This window comes from Fragaria vesca, linkage group LG1 (genome assembly GCF_000184155.1).
Source record: "Fragaria vesca subsp. vesca linkage group LG1, FraVesHawaii_1.0, whole genome shotgun sequence".
NCBI classification, from domain to species: Eukaryota; Viridiplantae; Streptophyta; class Magnoliopsida; order Rosales; family Rosaceae; genus Fragaria; species Fragaria vesca.
Genome location: NC_020491.1, coordinates 6,469,705 through 6,485,348, shown reverse-complemented (window position 1 = coordinate 6,485,348; position 15,644 = coordinate 6,469,705). Strand labels below are relative to the sequence as shown.

Genomic DNA, 15,644 nt, shown 5'->3' with positions numbered 1-15,644 from the left:
CTCTCTTCCTTTTTCTCCATGACGTTTAGATTTACTTTTTTTTTCTTGATGGGGCCAAATTCTTTGTACTAATACTAGAATATTGCTCACTGACAGTTATTATAATTATTATTTTCCAGCTTTGGTGCTGCTAACTTGCATTGCTTGTTCTCTCTGCTCTTTGTTTTGGTATCTTGGCAGATTTTTCCTGATGTGTTCGTATTTCTTGTGTTGTGCGTAATCAATTGTTTTACACGAATAAATACATGCAATTAGTTCTGCATTATTCTTGGCATTGTTTTTGGAAAGAGTCATGCTACTGTTGTCCTTGGATATCGAGGTGACTTGGATGCATTTACTGCTCCCTCTTTATTGAATTGGCGTAACTGTCGAACCGAGTTTTTGTTTACTTTCTTGTAGTAGTCATGAATTGGGAGCTCCTTGTGTGTTTGGGTACAATGTCATTAAGGTTTACGCTGCAATAACTTGGATCATAAAAATGTCTCGAGCATGTGTTACTTAACTTGCTATACGTGAAGTTTTATCTAAGTTTTCAGTTGGTACTCTACAAAACATAACTGTTTTTTGGGTTAGTGTCTGTGTTGCCTGTGTGGCTTTTCCATCAACAGTCGCATGTTATGCTCTTGCATTGTTCTGTTTTGTTTTTGCTATTGCTATACTGTGAAATAGGTTTAAAATCTGGAATTTCTTAGATTGCATGAGTTACTTTGATGGTTGGAAGGGATATTCTGTGTTTTAACTAATTGGTGCATGTTCAGAGAAGGAGAATCTCTGTTTGTATGGACTGCCTAATGAGGACTGGGAAGTTAATCTACCTGCGGAAGAAGTTCCTCCAGAGCTTCCTGAACCTGCTCTGGGCATCAACTTTGCCAGAGATGGGATGAAAGAAAAGGACTGGTTGTCTCTGGTTGCAGTTCACAGTGATGCATGGTTACTTGCAGTGGCTTTCTACTTTGGTGCCAGATTTGGTTTTGACAGGGCTGACAGGTATCTCTATGTTCCTTCATGCTGCTATCTGATGCTTTTTTTTATTGTTAGCATGAAAAGAATGTTGTTGGTGAGCTGCTTTTGCTTTTATTTGTTGATCTTGTGTCATTTATTATCTCTTTATTAATTAATGTTGTTAAGTCCCTAAGCCACATCCATATATAACTAAGTTGTTAGAAGTGCTGGAATTACCCATGCACAATGAAGTTAAAATATCGATAAAATTTAGCTTCTGCAATTCATTGTCAATCAAATGCTAAGCTTGTATATCGTAGGTTTAAATAGCTGTTAGAAACTCGATTGTTGCAATTAACAAAACACACATATTTTGCTCGACAACTAACATGGAATAAGCAAAAAACTGGTTTTCGCTGAAGTAAGTCTTGTGTGATAGGGCTTCAAATGATTTATAGGTTGTGATTCAATAAATCATCATCTGTCTGAATTGAGCTTTCTGATGCAGGAAACGTCTCTTCACTATGATAAATGATCTGCCATCAGTTTTTGAGATTGTGACAGGCTCTGTGAAGAAACAGCCAATGGAGAAGTCAGTAGTTTCAAATAACAGCATCCATAAGCCAAAGTCAAGCTCTAGAGTGGTAAAAACTTAGTTCTGGACTTTAGTCTTATTGATTAGTTTTATCATTCAGGAAACCTGGACCTACATGTTAATTGGTAATTGATTGTTCTATTGACATCTTGTGTGCTTTAATTAGTCTCTATGTGTGTGGTTGTTAACAGGATGAGTTGCCAGATTGTATATAAATTAAAGTTTTTTCACCATTTACTATATTATAGGAGTTTACTTTTGCCCACTGGAGTAAAAGGTATGTGCTAAGAGAACTCTATATTTTAGTTCTCACCAGACCAATCCCCACAAGTGTCGTATACTTGTATTGAGTTTGCACAAGCGTTACTAGTATAAAAGTGTGCAAGAAATACGGAATTTAATACAATATAAATGAACTTGAACTTGTTTGTGGGTGTGCAAGAAACTTGAATTTGTTTTTTGCCTAGCATTTTAATTCACTCTTTCTTCATTTGGTGGCTTACTACTATAGAAGCCTGTTTATAACTTCAGCTGCCACGAATTACCCTCAGCATTTAATTGTGTCTACGTTAAACCCCATTTTTCTGTCTGTGCTTGGTTTGTGTTATGCGGCTTATTAATGATCATAACTTAACTCAGACGTTTCCATATTTACATATTACTAATTCCTATCCTTTTTTGGGGAACAGCGAGGCTCTGAACCAGGCAAATATTCAAAAATGCTGCCAAAGGACGAGGACGAGGGACTGGATGAGGAAGAAGATGAGGAGCATGGGGAAACTATGTGTGGTGCCTGTGGGGACAGCTATGCTGCGGATGAATTCTGGATTTGTTGTGACATATGTGAGAAGTGGTTCCATGGAAAATGTGTGAAGATTACTCCTGCCAGAGCTGAGCACATCAAGCATTACAAGTGCCCTGCATGCAGCAACAAGAGAATGCGGCCTTGATTTTGCAAGGTGGGTTAGTCGTAGTAAGTGATGTTGGATAGATCGGGCTAACTATTTAGAGTTATGTGCATCTAAGCATTGGTGGAACTTAGTACTTTTTCCTTGGTGATATTAGTGTTGTGGTGATTTGAAGGATCTGAACTTGGGTTGTTTAATATGATTGTAAACCGGCTTAGTGTTGTTTCAACATGTTACTTATTCCGACAAATGCCCTGTGCACTATATTATCTTCTATCTAATTTCAAACTTCAATCTTTATGATCTGATCATATGACTACAAATGTGTGTTCTTGCAACTTTTGCAAGGTTTTTTCATGTAAATGTTTGCTATTCTCTTCTCTGCTGAGCCGAAGGGCTCATCTTTATAGATGCTAAAACTGACTACAGGCGAAAAATGAAAACTTTAAATCTACTTCAAGGAGACAAATCAGAAGTAACAAATCCAAATCTTCTTAGCCGATGGTCAGAGCCCTTTTTTCACGAGGCGGCTCGGCCTCTGAGTGAGGATGAACAACTGAGTTCCCTTACATTATTGAGCATTCTTTTCTTAAGATACACCCTCTTATAGTTTCTTCGATCAACCATCGAAATCTTATAATGGGTTTACAACTGCAATGCACCAGTTATCGCCCATAAAACACAAGACCTTTACCAACAAACGCTGATAGAGGGGCCTTGATTTAGTGTCAACTGTAAAGAGCTCAAGTGAATGAGAGGAAGATGGTGCATCTTCTGCTCGAACTATAACTAGAATAAGCGCACTGCATCCCAATGTTGATACCAAAGTATCATGAAGTGATTTTCCTCCACCCTTTCTACACGTTTTTCTTACTACCGGGAATTGTTTCTGGCATAACAATGTGTGGTGCTTTCAAATGTTACCTGATAGAATTGAGAATATCAACTGATATTAAACAGGATCGAGGGAGAAGAGGGAAAGCATTTGGACAAGCAGGATCAGAGACTTGTTGATGAGGACTAGAGGAGGGATTATGCTCTGCCTCTGCAGCTTGCATTATGGTGCTTGCTGCTATATACAGTTCAAGCAAAATCAACTTGATCATGTAACGAGTACCAGTGTGATCATACTTTTCCTATCTAACCACTTGAAAACAATGCAAGCCTCCTCCTCAGTCCTCATCAAGCCAATGCATTCTGGGAGTGAACCTAACCATATAGCATCCCTCGCAGACTGCCAAACTCCGAAAGCAAAATCCAATGTGTCACACGACACATTCAACCGAAAACACAGCATCCGTTTTCAATTGGGTTGAACCTGTTGTTGAAATCCTCATTCGAAACCTAAACTCATGTTTCAGAGCTGCTCTTGACTTTGGAAACACCATCTTTTCAAGACGAGAATTCAAAGTACCAACTTCTGCTATTGATTGTATTACAGTGACCTAGGTTTATAATTAAACCAGAACTTTACAAGCTCAATATCATCCAAATGATGCATATATGACTTCTGATTCAGTTCAGGATTTGATTAATAAAAACTTAACCAAGAACGGAGGGGAACATATTCTGCTTGATACAACATGATGACACACTTCAACATACATCAGCGAAAACCGACATAACAATGTGTGGATTTTTCACTTCTTCCCTGATACAATTGAGAACATCAACTTAATTTGATATTAAACGCGATCAAAGTAGAAGAGGGAAAAGCATATGGAGAAGCTGCAAAATCAGAGACTTGGTGATGAGAAAGGGTTTGAGACTAGCTCTGTCTCTAGCTGCAGCTTGCATTCTGGTGCTTGCTGCCATCAAGCAAAATCAACTTCATCATGTAACTGATGTTACTGTGATCATACCTTACTAGTGTCATCCAAACTTTCTGTTAGAATGAGAAGAGAGGCTTAATGGCTTATGTCTCTCCAAATGAATCTTGGAAATGTTAAAAAGCATTCTAGGAACCTCAGGAGCACAACTTCACAAGGTCAACCATTGCTTTCCTCCCAAGTCTATCAACCAAGTCGCATAAAATTGGATCACAATTATAAATATCAATTGGGTCAAATATACAGGATGGAAGGAATGATTCCCGCACAAGGCCAAGCCTCAATGGAAGCTTCCAAGGTTCCCACCACTGTCCCACCCTGAAGTCTCAACAAAGCAAAGCATTTCCCTTCTTCTCGTGACTACATTAATCAATTCCTCTGACAGTTTGGGTCAAATTCTTTGGCCTTAAAAACCATTTCTTTAGTATCTTTCAGAGTACCAGATCCACCACTCATCTTTATTCTCAATCAGATGATGTCTCCAAAGCTCTGAACCCATAAAAAAGCAGACGACTTTACCAAAAACCCACAAGACCCAAAATGGAGAAGAAGCTCTCTGATGCAGCCATGGAAGGAAGCGTGAAGAAGCTCAATGATCTGATCCAACAAGACCCACTTGTACTAGACAGAGCCTTAGTTTCATGCTTCTCTGAAACCCCACTTCACATAGCTTCAATGTTGGGCCATTTGGATTTGGTCAAGGAGCTACTGAGTCGCAAGCCCGAGTTCGCCACCGAGCTGGACTCGCTCGGCTCGACGCCGCTGCACCTGGCGGCGGCGAAAGGACACGTGGAGGTCGTGAGGGAGCTGCTTTGGGCGGATTCCGCGGCGTGTTTGGTGCGGAACCAGGATGGGAGGACGGCGCTCCACGTGGCGGCGGTTAAGGGGAGGGCTGAGGTGGTGGGGGAGTTGGTAAAAGCGAGGACTGAGTCGACTCGGGCGTTGACTGATAGAGGGGAGAGTGCGATGCATTTGTGTGTGGGGAGTAATAGGTTGGAGGGGTTGAGGGTTTTGGTGGAGAGTGTTGGGAAGGATGATGAGGTTTTGAATTGGAAGGATGGGAATGGTAACACCATTTTGCATATTGCTGTGGCCAAGAAGCAACTTGAGGTATGTTTTTTCTTGGGTTCTTGAGTTTTGTATAGTTGAAGATTTGAAAATCGTATAGCTAAAGATTAGTGCTCTATGAAATTTGGACTTGGGGAATATGAGATTAAAATATAGGATAGGTGATGATGAGTTGTTTGTGTAATCGAATTTGTTAGCGAGTGTTTACATCTTGAACTGAAGTGAAGTTTTAGTCATTATATGTTTAGAAGGATCGATTTCAATGATTTGTATGGTTTGGTTGCAGTTTTGTTTAGGCATTGGTGTTTTGGATTTGTGCAGATGATTAAGTTTTTGCTGACCAGTACTGGAGTGGATGTGAATGTTTTGAATGTGAATGGCTCTACTGCATTAGACATTCTACTGCAGAGTCCTAGAGATTTGAAGGATATGGAGATTGAGGATTGTCTTCGAGAGGCTGGAGCTCAGAGGGCGAAGGACATGCGTTCGATTGAGCATGAATGGGTTCCGAAAAAAGAACCTCAGGTGGCCAGGCGTGTAACCTCCTCAGTTTCATCTTCGAATGGTGAGAGGACAATGACAAGACGTGCAACTTCTGTGGTATCCATGAGTGGTGAACGCCAGGTAACAAGGCGCCTAGGCTCAAAAGTATCCTCAAAAGAGAGTGATTCTAACAGACCGGAGGTGAAACCGGAGCCTACTGAGTGGCTTGGCAGGAAGAGAGATTCATTGATGGTGGTGGCGTCGCTGCTTGCAACTGTGGCCTTCCAAGCTGCAATAACACCACCTGGAGGTGTTTGGCAAGATGACGCCCAAGCAGACGAAAATAACCCTGGTCACACCGTAGGAACATCTATCATGGCCACAAGCAACAGAAAAGAGTATGGTATATTCATGATCTTTAACACAGTCGCTTTCCTCTCATCCTTGAGCATAATTCTTCTTCTTGTTAGTGGACTGCCTATAAAAAAGCGGAGGTGGATGTGGATACAGATGATCATAATGTGGATTGCCATCACTACACAAGTAGCAACTTACTTTCTCTCGCTCCGTCACATGTCCCCTAAGAATGTGGAACACGTCTTGCGTCAGGTCTCATCGATATCTGTTTTGACATGGTTGTGTTTAGTGTTGGTTGTTTTCTTTGGGAATGTCATTCGTTTGAATTTATGGGTTCTCAGAAAGTATGGTTATATCAAGCCAAAAGAGGGAGACCAATTAGCTACAATTGATGAAGAAGAAGAGGTGTAAGCTGAAGATTACAGTGAGCAATTGTAGTCTTTGGTGTCTCAGGTTTTTGGTCATAGTTGTTTTTGACACTGGATTCATTGATGTTTTATACCTCCTGGAATTGCATCTGCTCATGTATCCGTGTTGAGGTGTTTTAGAAACTTTGCAGCAGGGTCTTGTCAAGTATGAGATTAAACGTTTGAAGATCTTGTTTTTAGCAGCAAAGCAAATCTGACTGAAGATGTTGTACTAGTCAAGTCATTTTCTCTGTATAAAGTACATTGTATGTTTTATGTGATTATAATCCTCCATATGAGTGCCATATTTGTAAATAACAAAGGAAATGTACTTGGTTCTGATTCTTTCAATGGACTTGATAAGAATGCCATTGTTATGTTCTACTGATGAAAATGTAATGACAGTTGTTTCTTAATCTGTGCACCCAATGTGGAAATAAGTGAAAAGAGAGAATTAATTATAGATAGCAGAATCAAAGTACCAAAAAATGTATACATTTCATTGCAAAACATTCCTACTGTTGACGCCAATTACAGCAATTACAAGCTTTTGAAGATAACAGCTATTGCATGAGTACTTGCAGTTACAATAGAAATGAATTGATACTGTTGAGTTAGGCATCTGATTCATCTGGCTGGTCTTTGAAGCAACTTGACTGACAAGTCGAGGCACTGCATCCTCAAGTTTATTACTACTGAGCTCAGAGAGGTGAAGTACATCATACGCAAACGAGTTTAGCATTATCACACAAATGGCAGGTTTCATAAGCAATAAAAATGTGCTTATCTAGAACTTTTTAGTTTAAATAACCACGATTTTATAAAACAGGTTGAGGATTGCTTATTTAAAACTGAGTTTTTAAAAAATTAAGTTTTTAAACTACAATACCAAACTAAGCCCGTTTAGGGTTTAGAGTTTCCCAATAGGTCTAGGATTTAGAGTTTCCAATAGGTCTAGGATTTTAACCCCACGTACGTACGTAAGTACGTACGTATATAAAAAGGGCATAAGGTGCAGCAGTATCCCAAAAAAAGCGAAGATGACTGATTTCCCCCAAAAAACGAAGGCTCCGGCCGCAAACAAGAATATCTCAGAGGAAGACAAGCATGATGAAGACAGCGTCAAAGCAGTTTTCGTTGAGCTGCCATTTCATGAAGAAGAGGATGAGTATGTCGAAAAAGCAGATTTCTCAGAGCACCAGCTCCATCAGCTCTTTGAGTTGGAAGATCAGCCACCTTGGAGTGACCCGTCAAAAGGGTTGAGAGTGGTGGTTTGTAAGTTGTGTGGTGGATGTCCGGCTAGCATCCAGGAGGGTTCTAGCTTGCAGGATCGTCGTGCTGTTCAGGAACATGCATCAATTCACCGCGACGTTTGGCATGACCTTCCCAATCAATGGGTTGATCAAAACACGAGTATGGAAATTAAAAAACCGAAATCATACTCAGAGGCGGAGCTCCTTCGGATCTACGTGGTGGATCCGTACTGCATTCAGGGATATAAGAGGCATGCGGAGCGTCCTCCTGAGGAACTTGAACAGGTTTGGTATGCAGTGATTTGTAAGCTCTGTTATGGGGATGTATACAAAACCCGAAATAAGCCTAGCTGCTTGCACAAGATTCCCAAGTTGCAAGACCATGCTTTGAGGCACAGTGACTACTTGTGTGTGGACGGCCCTCCAGTACCGGAAATTGATCTTGAAGATTACAAGAAGGAGTGGCTGACATCGGACGAATATGGCTTCCTCTCATTTGAAGACGATGCACCTGTGCCGAGAGGATTTGTGAAGATCTGTTGTTGGTGTATGTGTGAAAATTGTAGCAGCGGTGACTATGGGACTGTTAGGATTCAGTGTGACAGTTGTGATGATATTGGTACCCACAGGACTTATGAGTGTCCTAATTGGCAACGGGAACTTGGACGGCTTATACCGTGCAATGGACTCAAGAGAAGGACAACTACGTTGTTAGAGTCTTTAAAGGAGGATGCCTGAGAGTTGCCCGGAGTTGTATGCATGATTTATTACGTCGATCGATCTTGTTAACTTTTGAATATGATTTGGTATAACTTTTGAGTAATGTTGCTTGATTAATTATTCATGTTTATCCGAATGACATTGTGTCATTACATTCAAGTACGTCCATTTACTTGTTTAATCTAATTTTTCTTCTAAAACCTCTACTCAAGTTCTAACATTACAACACTATCTGGCTACTTTGACATAATTCCAGTAAACCTACCTCGCTTAATTCTCTTAGTGATCTCTAGCTAGCTACTTGTTCCTTTTCTGTCTTGTTTGCACTTGTTATTACATGCCATAAGAGATGACCCTATCTCCCCTAACACCACCAACACCACCGCCAACCATTGATGTGACCCTCTACACCACTGCTATAATGAAAATGGTCACATACATTTCATGTGGCGGCGTGGGGGGTTGGCGGTGGAGTGGAGTGGAGATGGCTGTTGTGGTGGATGAGAGGAGGATGAGGGAGAAGATCAATATGCTCATTTTGGAAGAAGAAGAGAATGAATTTGTGGTTTGAAAGATGAATTTGTTTAGTATTTATGGAGGAAGAAGTATAGGAATGAACTTTGTTGCAAGACTCTCCTAACCATAGGAACGAGCAACTGCATGAGCCTCCTAAACTGCAAAGGGACAGTAGAAGTAGTTGTTACCCCATGATCACATTTTCCAATAGGGCTTTTTCCCCACCGTTATGCGTAAATGTCGTTTGGGAGCATTGGATGACAGGTACTCGATCAGGGTCTAACACTCCACAGCAGCCTGCTTCGGGGAACTTGATGATGGAGGTGACATTGCCTGCACATATAGGATTCATCTCGCCGACAAAAATGAAGAAGAAAGATCACCGGCCATGCTGAAGATGTTGTACTAGTCGAGTCATTTTCTCTGTATAAAGTACATTGTATGTTTTATGTGATTGTTTCTTCTCTTCATGAGTGCCATCTTTGTAAATAACAAAGGAAATAATGGTTCTGATTTTTTCAATCGACTAGATAAGAATGCCACTGTTACTGATGAAAATGTAATGACAGTTGTATCTTAATATGTGCGTCCAATGTGGAAATAAGTGAAAAGAGAGAATTATTGATGGAAGAATCAAAGTAGCAAAAATATATTCATTTCATTGCAAAACATTCCAACTGCTGCACGCCAATTACAGCAATTACAAGCTTTGAACATAACTATTGCATGAGTACTTGCAAAACCTGAGGATTTAAAATAGAAATGAAGATGGACTTGAAAATGATTTATATCTCTTGTTGCTGGTCCGGTGACCATGTTTCAAGCAAATACAAGAATAACTTCACAAGCACAACAATCAACCTTGTCTGGAGTCTGGACTCTGTGAACTACCTCTTTACATGGACTCCAGTTACACCCCAGCTGAATGGATCAAAATCCCACAAAAGGGCAGAACTCAAGGCCACCAAGCACTCAGCACAATCTGATAGTTTCATTTGGTAAAATAACATTGGGATTCCTTATGTGTGGATTTAGTGTTGCCAATTCCTTCCATTTGATCCATCACCATGGACACGAGCTGAGATGCTCCACAATGTATCACCGGGCTGCACCTTTGTTGTTGCCGAGGTAGAAGATTTCGGAGCCAGCCTTGGCCTTTGACTTCAAAAAAGGATGCTTATTGTTTTTCCCCATTCCATTTGCAAGCAACCAGCGCGAACCTGATTGTTGCTGGTTTGTATTACCCCATAGCTTCTTTTTTCCAGGTTCAGTTTTCAGACCAGCGACATGGACTTCAGTGATTTTAAACTGAGGAATACTTTCCTCTTCAGGAAGTTTCTCATCTTTTTTCTCCTCCTTAATGTCCTCTTTCACCACTGACCCAGACTCATCTTCCTCTTCATTACTTTTCCTTACTTCAGAAACGGTGCTGTAAATCTTGGGCTTTGGTGGGAGAAACACCCTCTCAACTTGAATAAGAGCAAGCATTGGAGCTCCAACCGGCTCATAGTTTCTTAGAGGATCACGAAGTTGCACCATTAATGCTACTGTGAAATTATTCCCCAATAAACCACACTTTCTGGCTCCTTTGCCACGCCTTCTCTCTCCTTTCGATCCTCCACGAATCATGTCCAAAGAGTTTGCATGATGCGCCGCAAGGATTTGGGTAGTTCTCTCACTAATATGATCTTCATCGTCAATTTCACCAGAATCAAGTTTCATCCATTCATCAAGAGTTAGTGAAAGGCCCATTAGTCCATCAACATCATTGCCACCATCTTTTATGTCCATTAACTGCAAGCCAGCAGCTCCCTCCAAACCCAGGAGTTCGCCAACATTAACACCCTTGCCCTGGGGAGCTGGGTTTTGCATAACAGAATCTGTGCTGATGCTTGAAGGTTCATCCACATCTGACATCCCAGACTGTATTCTCAACCCCTCAATTGAAAGTGCTTCAATTTTATCCATGGCTAAAGGTGCAAGATCTTCCAAAGAAACATATTCTGAGGCCATCTCATTGCCAACTGTGTTTTTCTTAGACGTCTTAGACTTGGGCCCGGATGAACTTCCTTTAACTCTCGTTCGCGCATCTGGTACATCTTGCCCAACAACTGATTCATGCTGCGAGCTACAATCCCTGCAGTAATAAGAATGAACTGTTACTAAGTTACATTTCGAAAAATGTAAGGGAAGAGTTGGATTTATTTAACTTCAAAAACCAGTGTAATAGTGGATCTACAAACCTTTGAGGTCCTTCCAAAGCAGGCATAGCTTCCCAAGCTACTTGCTCCATTGTCTTTCCAGTTATATCTTCCAAGGGCATTAACTTATTTGCCTGCATAGAAAGCTTCTCGATTCCTACTGATGCCAAATGCTGCAATATATCTATTACCCCAGAGCCCATTTCTGCTGGTACCACAACTGGGCTGGAAACCTGCATGATCAAGTCCCCACCACTTTTAGCATTTTTGAAAAGTGTGGGATTCATGGACCGTACAAATCCTCCATTCTTTGTCTGAAGAAAAGGGCCTATCCCTTCTCCAAGGGAAGGCAATTCAAGTGGATCTTCAAGAGGTGTGTCCAAAGGACTTCCAAAACCAGAAGAGCTTTTTGGTGGAGAATGCTGAAAAGCCATCTCATTCAAACCCCACTCACGCATTAATGCTTCTGTCTCCAAGTCTTCCAACATTTTTGGCCTTTGCTTTACTTTTTGCTGGTTGTGCTGCCATCAGATGCTCCTCCTCTGCAGCTTGAATCATGGAAGATAGATCAAAACTCTCAGATAGGTGGCCCCAATCAGACCCGGTTGCATCATTGTAGCTGCATTCTGGTTGTTCATCAGTTACTATGTCAAAATCATCAAACAAAGAACAACCCGCGGCAAGCGTCTCCTTCTCAAACTGTCTTAGCAGACGCTCTCTTGGAGACTCGGGTTCACTCTCAAAGCTAATACAAGATGGACTTTGCTCTATCCCGAGCATGCTCAAGAACTCATTGGCAACAGATTCTGTAACATCATCCAAGCTAGATGCACTCCCCATCACATTTCTTTTATATAGTGTATCATCTACATAACATTTTAGGTCCTCATCAGGAGATTCTAGTCCTTCTGCCTCCAAATCTGACACAATACTTAAAGCCGACTCTAGCTCTTGCATAAGTGATTCTCTGGTGCATAAGCCATCTTCTTTGGAACTGGAATTACATAGCACAAGCCCTTCTGTACAACCATTTTGACCCTCAACCTGGGAATGGAGCTCAGTTCCTTGTTCAGCAGCTACCTGTAGACCAGTGGGGGTTTCAGCAACATGACCTTCTGCTGCAGAAGCATCAGTAGCCTCCGTAACAACTTCTGACTCCATCACTTCCTTTGATGGCAGTTCTATCCCCTGCTCAACTACAGAAAAGTCATCCTCTTCACACTCATTCTCTACTGTTAGTTTACTAGAAATAGGCTCAACAGTTTCAACGAGCACTTCAAGTTCAGGCTTGTAAACAGCTGGAGTACCCGACTTCTCTTCTTCATCAAATTTCTGATAGAGTTCATCAACTGAACTAGATAGTTCTGACTTTGATATCGGTAAAACCTCATGAAGATCCTTTAAATTCTCTACAGAACGAGATGAGGCCCTTGAACGCTGACTAGGAAGACTTTCACCACGCTGCATACTTCTCCTGGCATCAACCTGACCATATTTGGTCCCTACTTTTGCCAAACTCGAGTTAGTCTGCCTCGAAAGCACTCCGTCAGGAGCATTCTGACTATTTCTTGAGGCACTAGAATTATCCCCAAGCACCGTATACCCAAAACTAACATTCAGGATTGCACCTTTAGCCTTTCCTGATAGTTTAAAACTCGTTGTCCAGTTCCCTGAGCTCTTCTCCTCCTCTAATTCCTCCAACGTCAGAGGAAGCAACCTCGTGAGATCAACCCTATGCTTTCCCAAATCAAGTTCTGGTGCACCAAACACAGAAGCATACAGCAAGAAATGCTTTGCTTCATACTTTGCCGAATGATGTGGTCCACTCCTACTACCGTACACTGAGCATGTGTGAGTCAATTTCTCATCAAATTTCGCCACACCTTGAACAACCTTCGTCGGATTAGTAACGAAAATCGCATCCCTCCTCTTCCAATGCACACACAGACTAATATTCTGCAAATCCAACGGCAACCCTTCAACGGAATGAACTTCAAGGGAAAAGCAGCAGTTAAATCTCCGGTTCCGGATATGAGTCCACGCCTTCAAGGGCTTCCAATTCCAAAATGACTTCTTCTCTTTGAGCAATAAGTCATCCCCACCAGGCTTCGGCTTCGGCTTCGACTTTGGATCAGGCAAAAGCGTCTTCCCTTGCAATTTCGGCACATAACTCCCCGAAGAAACTGAACTACTACTCCTGGAGGGCCTTTTGTCAACATACAGAGCCTTGCTTATAGTCTCAATCTCATTCAACAATTTCGAATCCCCACCCATTTTCCTCCCCCCTTCAAATTTCGACATCTTCTACCTTCATTCACACACAACCCAAAACTCAAAAACAATCAGACTTTGCAAAACCCAATTCTACTTACTTCATCTATCTAACAAGCTCAAGTCTTTGCAATTCAATATCACATTTCAAATCCTCATATATCTCAAAATCACAACTAAGCAAATACAAGTATATAAATTACTCTGAAACTTAATCAGGAAATGAAAGAAAGGAAGGGCGGAATTGTAATTACCGATTGGAGATGGGCGGCCGGCGACGGAGACTGAATCAGAATCGAAAACCCTAAACTAGTCGAATCAAAGTCATGGAGATTGAAAGCTGGGATTTTGGAGAAAAAGTCGGAGGATTTTGAATTGAAAGAGGGAATTGGGAAAATCCGGGAAATCTGACAGGGAGAGAGTTTCGGAGTTTTCTGAGCGTTTCGCTGTTCCTCTGTCTCTGTCTCACTCTCCAAGCTTTTTCTCTCTTTGAATTGCCGCTGCCTCTTTCAAACAAAAAATTACAACAAATAAAAAATTGAAGAAAAAATAAACTGTGTTGTTGAGTTTTCTATATTTGGGTTCTCTACCTGTTTACCACCCTATGTATGTTTTATGTTCTTGTGATCTAGTCCTTTATCTGTGTGGTTTGATTTGATGAATAGTGTGTGATATTGTAAATGGGGTGAGTTAATATGTTTGGGAAGTATATAACGACAGCTATTGTAAAAGATTTATATGGTATTTATCGTATCGTCGTATGTTTGTTATTCGTTTGAATTGATCAATTAAGAAATTAAATTCATCATCAACATCGAAACTAGAAAACAACACTTAGTTACACGAACATAACATGTATCTAATCTTTGGTCTCGTTTGTTTTGCGGAAAGTGAGCAGCATGATAGGAAAGTTGTTTTTTTCCTGCGTTTGGGAAAGCCAAAGAAAAAGAAAGACTTTCCTAATTGAAGGGAAAATATGGGAGAAAGTGGCTCGTTCCAAAATCCAGTGAAACCACTTTTCTTTTTTTTTCCCTGTATTTATTACTCACATCATAATATTTATTATATTTTTTAAGAACTTTCCTAATAACTTTCCTTGAGTTACCAAATATCGGAATGAAAACTTAAAATTTTATTCATGTTCACCTTCATTTCTCATGGGAGAAATGAAGAGAGGAAGAAACTACTTTTATTTCCGCAAACCAAACGAGACATTTAAGTTATGTTAACTTCGTTATTTTTTTATTTTTTATTTTTGATAGTATTAACGACGGTATCCTTAAAGGCTTTCTAGGCCTAAAAACTAATCCGCGCCGAGGGATCATGTCAGAACGCTTCCTCCCCCCTGGCCACTAAGAATAAATTGGGATTTAACTCCAATTAACGTCGGCTGAAATTCGAACCTAGGTATGGGGGTTCTACACTTAGGCTCATAACTTCGTTATTAGTTATTAGCATACATAAAAATATTCCCGAGTGCTTAAATTGGGTTTATTGTGATTAAAAATCCCTCAACCAACAATGAGTAAAACTCACGATGGGCATCCATGCAATTGACAACTATTGAGTATTTTATTCCTTTGAATAGGAAAGGGAGTTACATCAATGTAGTAGGAAAACACTTTGATGTCTCTTTTGGTTTCTGATATACTTTGCTTTCATAACCATCAAAATTAACATGGGGTCTGTGGTCTGTCTGCCAAAGTACTTCAAGAGAATGAAGCCTAATGTAAGTAAAACCCATAATTTGGAAGTATCTATATACATTAAGAGCAAGATTAGCTATAAACGTTGGTGTTAAAGACAAACATTCATACAAAACTTATTCTTCCAACCCAGTTTGGAAACATGTTCAAAAACCTTTACACCAAAGACAATTCATTCATTCCCAAATCCCAACTTACCTGCTGTGTTGGCATATTCTTACATACGTAGCTGATCAGCTGCAAGCTCATCATGGTTGTTACTGTTGATTGGAATTCAAAACTTCATACTACGCAGGAAGCTGATCAACGATGACCCACATAGCTCAGCAGCCTCAGCTACCTCACATTTTAAAATGACGCGCCAACTTAATTTGTTGGTCTCTGTCTG

General features: G+C 40.6%; 2 protein-coding genes and 1 pseudogene across 3 annotated transcripts in view; 2 read left to right on the top strand and 1 right to left on the bottom strand.

Moving 5' to 3' along the window:
- Positions 1–2,720, top strand: part of LOC101310349 (PHD finger protein ALFIN-LIKE 5-like) — a 3,552-nt gene extending 832 nt beyond the window's left edge. Inside the window, exons 3-5 of the mRNA XM_004287552.1 lie at positions 759–987; positions 1,451–1,586; positions 2,227–2,720. Coding sequence (XP_004287600.1) covers positions 759–987; positions 1,451–1,586; positions 2,227–2,487 — 626 coding nt within the window. The 3' untranslated portion in view covers positions 2,488–2,720. The remainder of the gene's footprint in view (positions 1–758; positions 988–1,450; positions 1,587–2,226) is intronic.
- A 2,500-nt stretch (positions 2,721–5,220) lies between these two features.
- Positions 5,221–6,798, top strand: LOC101310058 (ankyrin repeat-containing protein At5g02620-like). Its single transcript, XM_004287551.1, has 2 exons — positions 5,221–5,384; positions 5,664–6,798. Exons 1-2 carry the CDS (start codon positions 5,241–5,243, stop codon positions 6,591–6,593), a joined length of 1,074 nt encoding a protein of 357 aa, XP_004287599.1. The 5' UTR covers positions 5,221–5,240; the 3' UTR covers positions 6,594–6,798.
- A 3,097-nt stretch (positions 6,799–9,895) lies between these two features.
- On the bottom strand, positions 9,896–13,763 carry LOC101309766 (annotated as a pseudogene). The gene is made up of 2 exons (XR_183697.1): positions 11,322–13,763; positions 9,896–11,215 (listed from the first exon to the last, which is right to left on the bottom strand). The product of XR_183697.1 is annotated as an uncharacterized LOC101309766 (transcript).
- Positions 13,764–15,644: the final 1,881 nt, after the last annotated feature.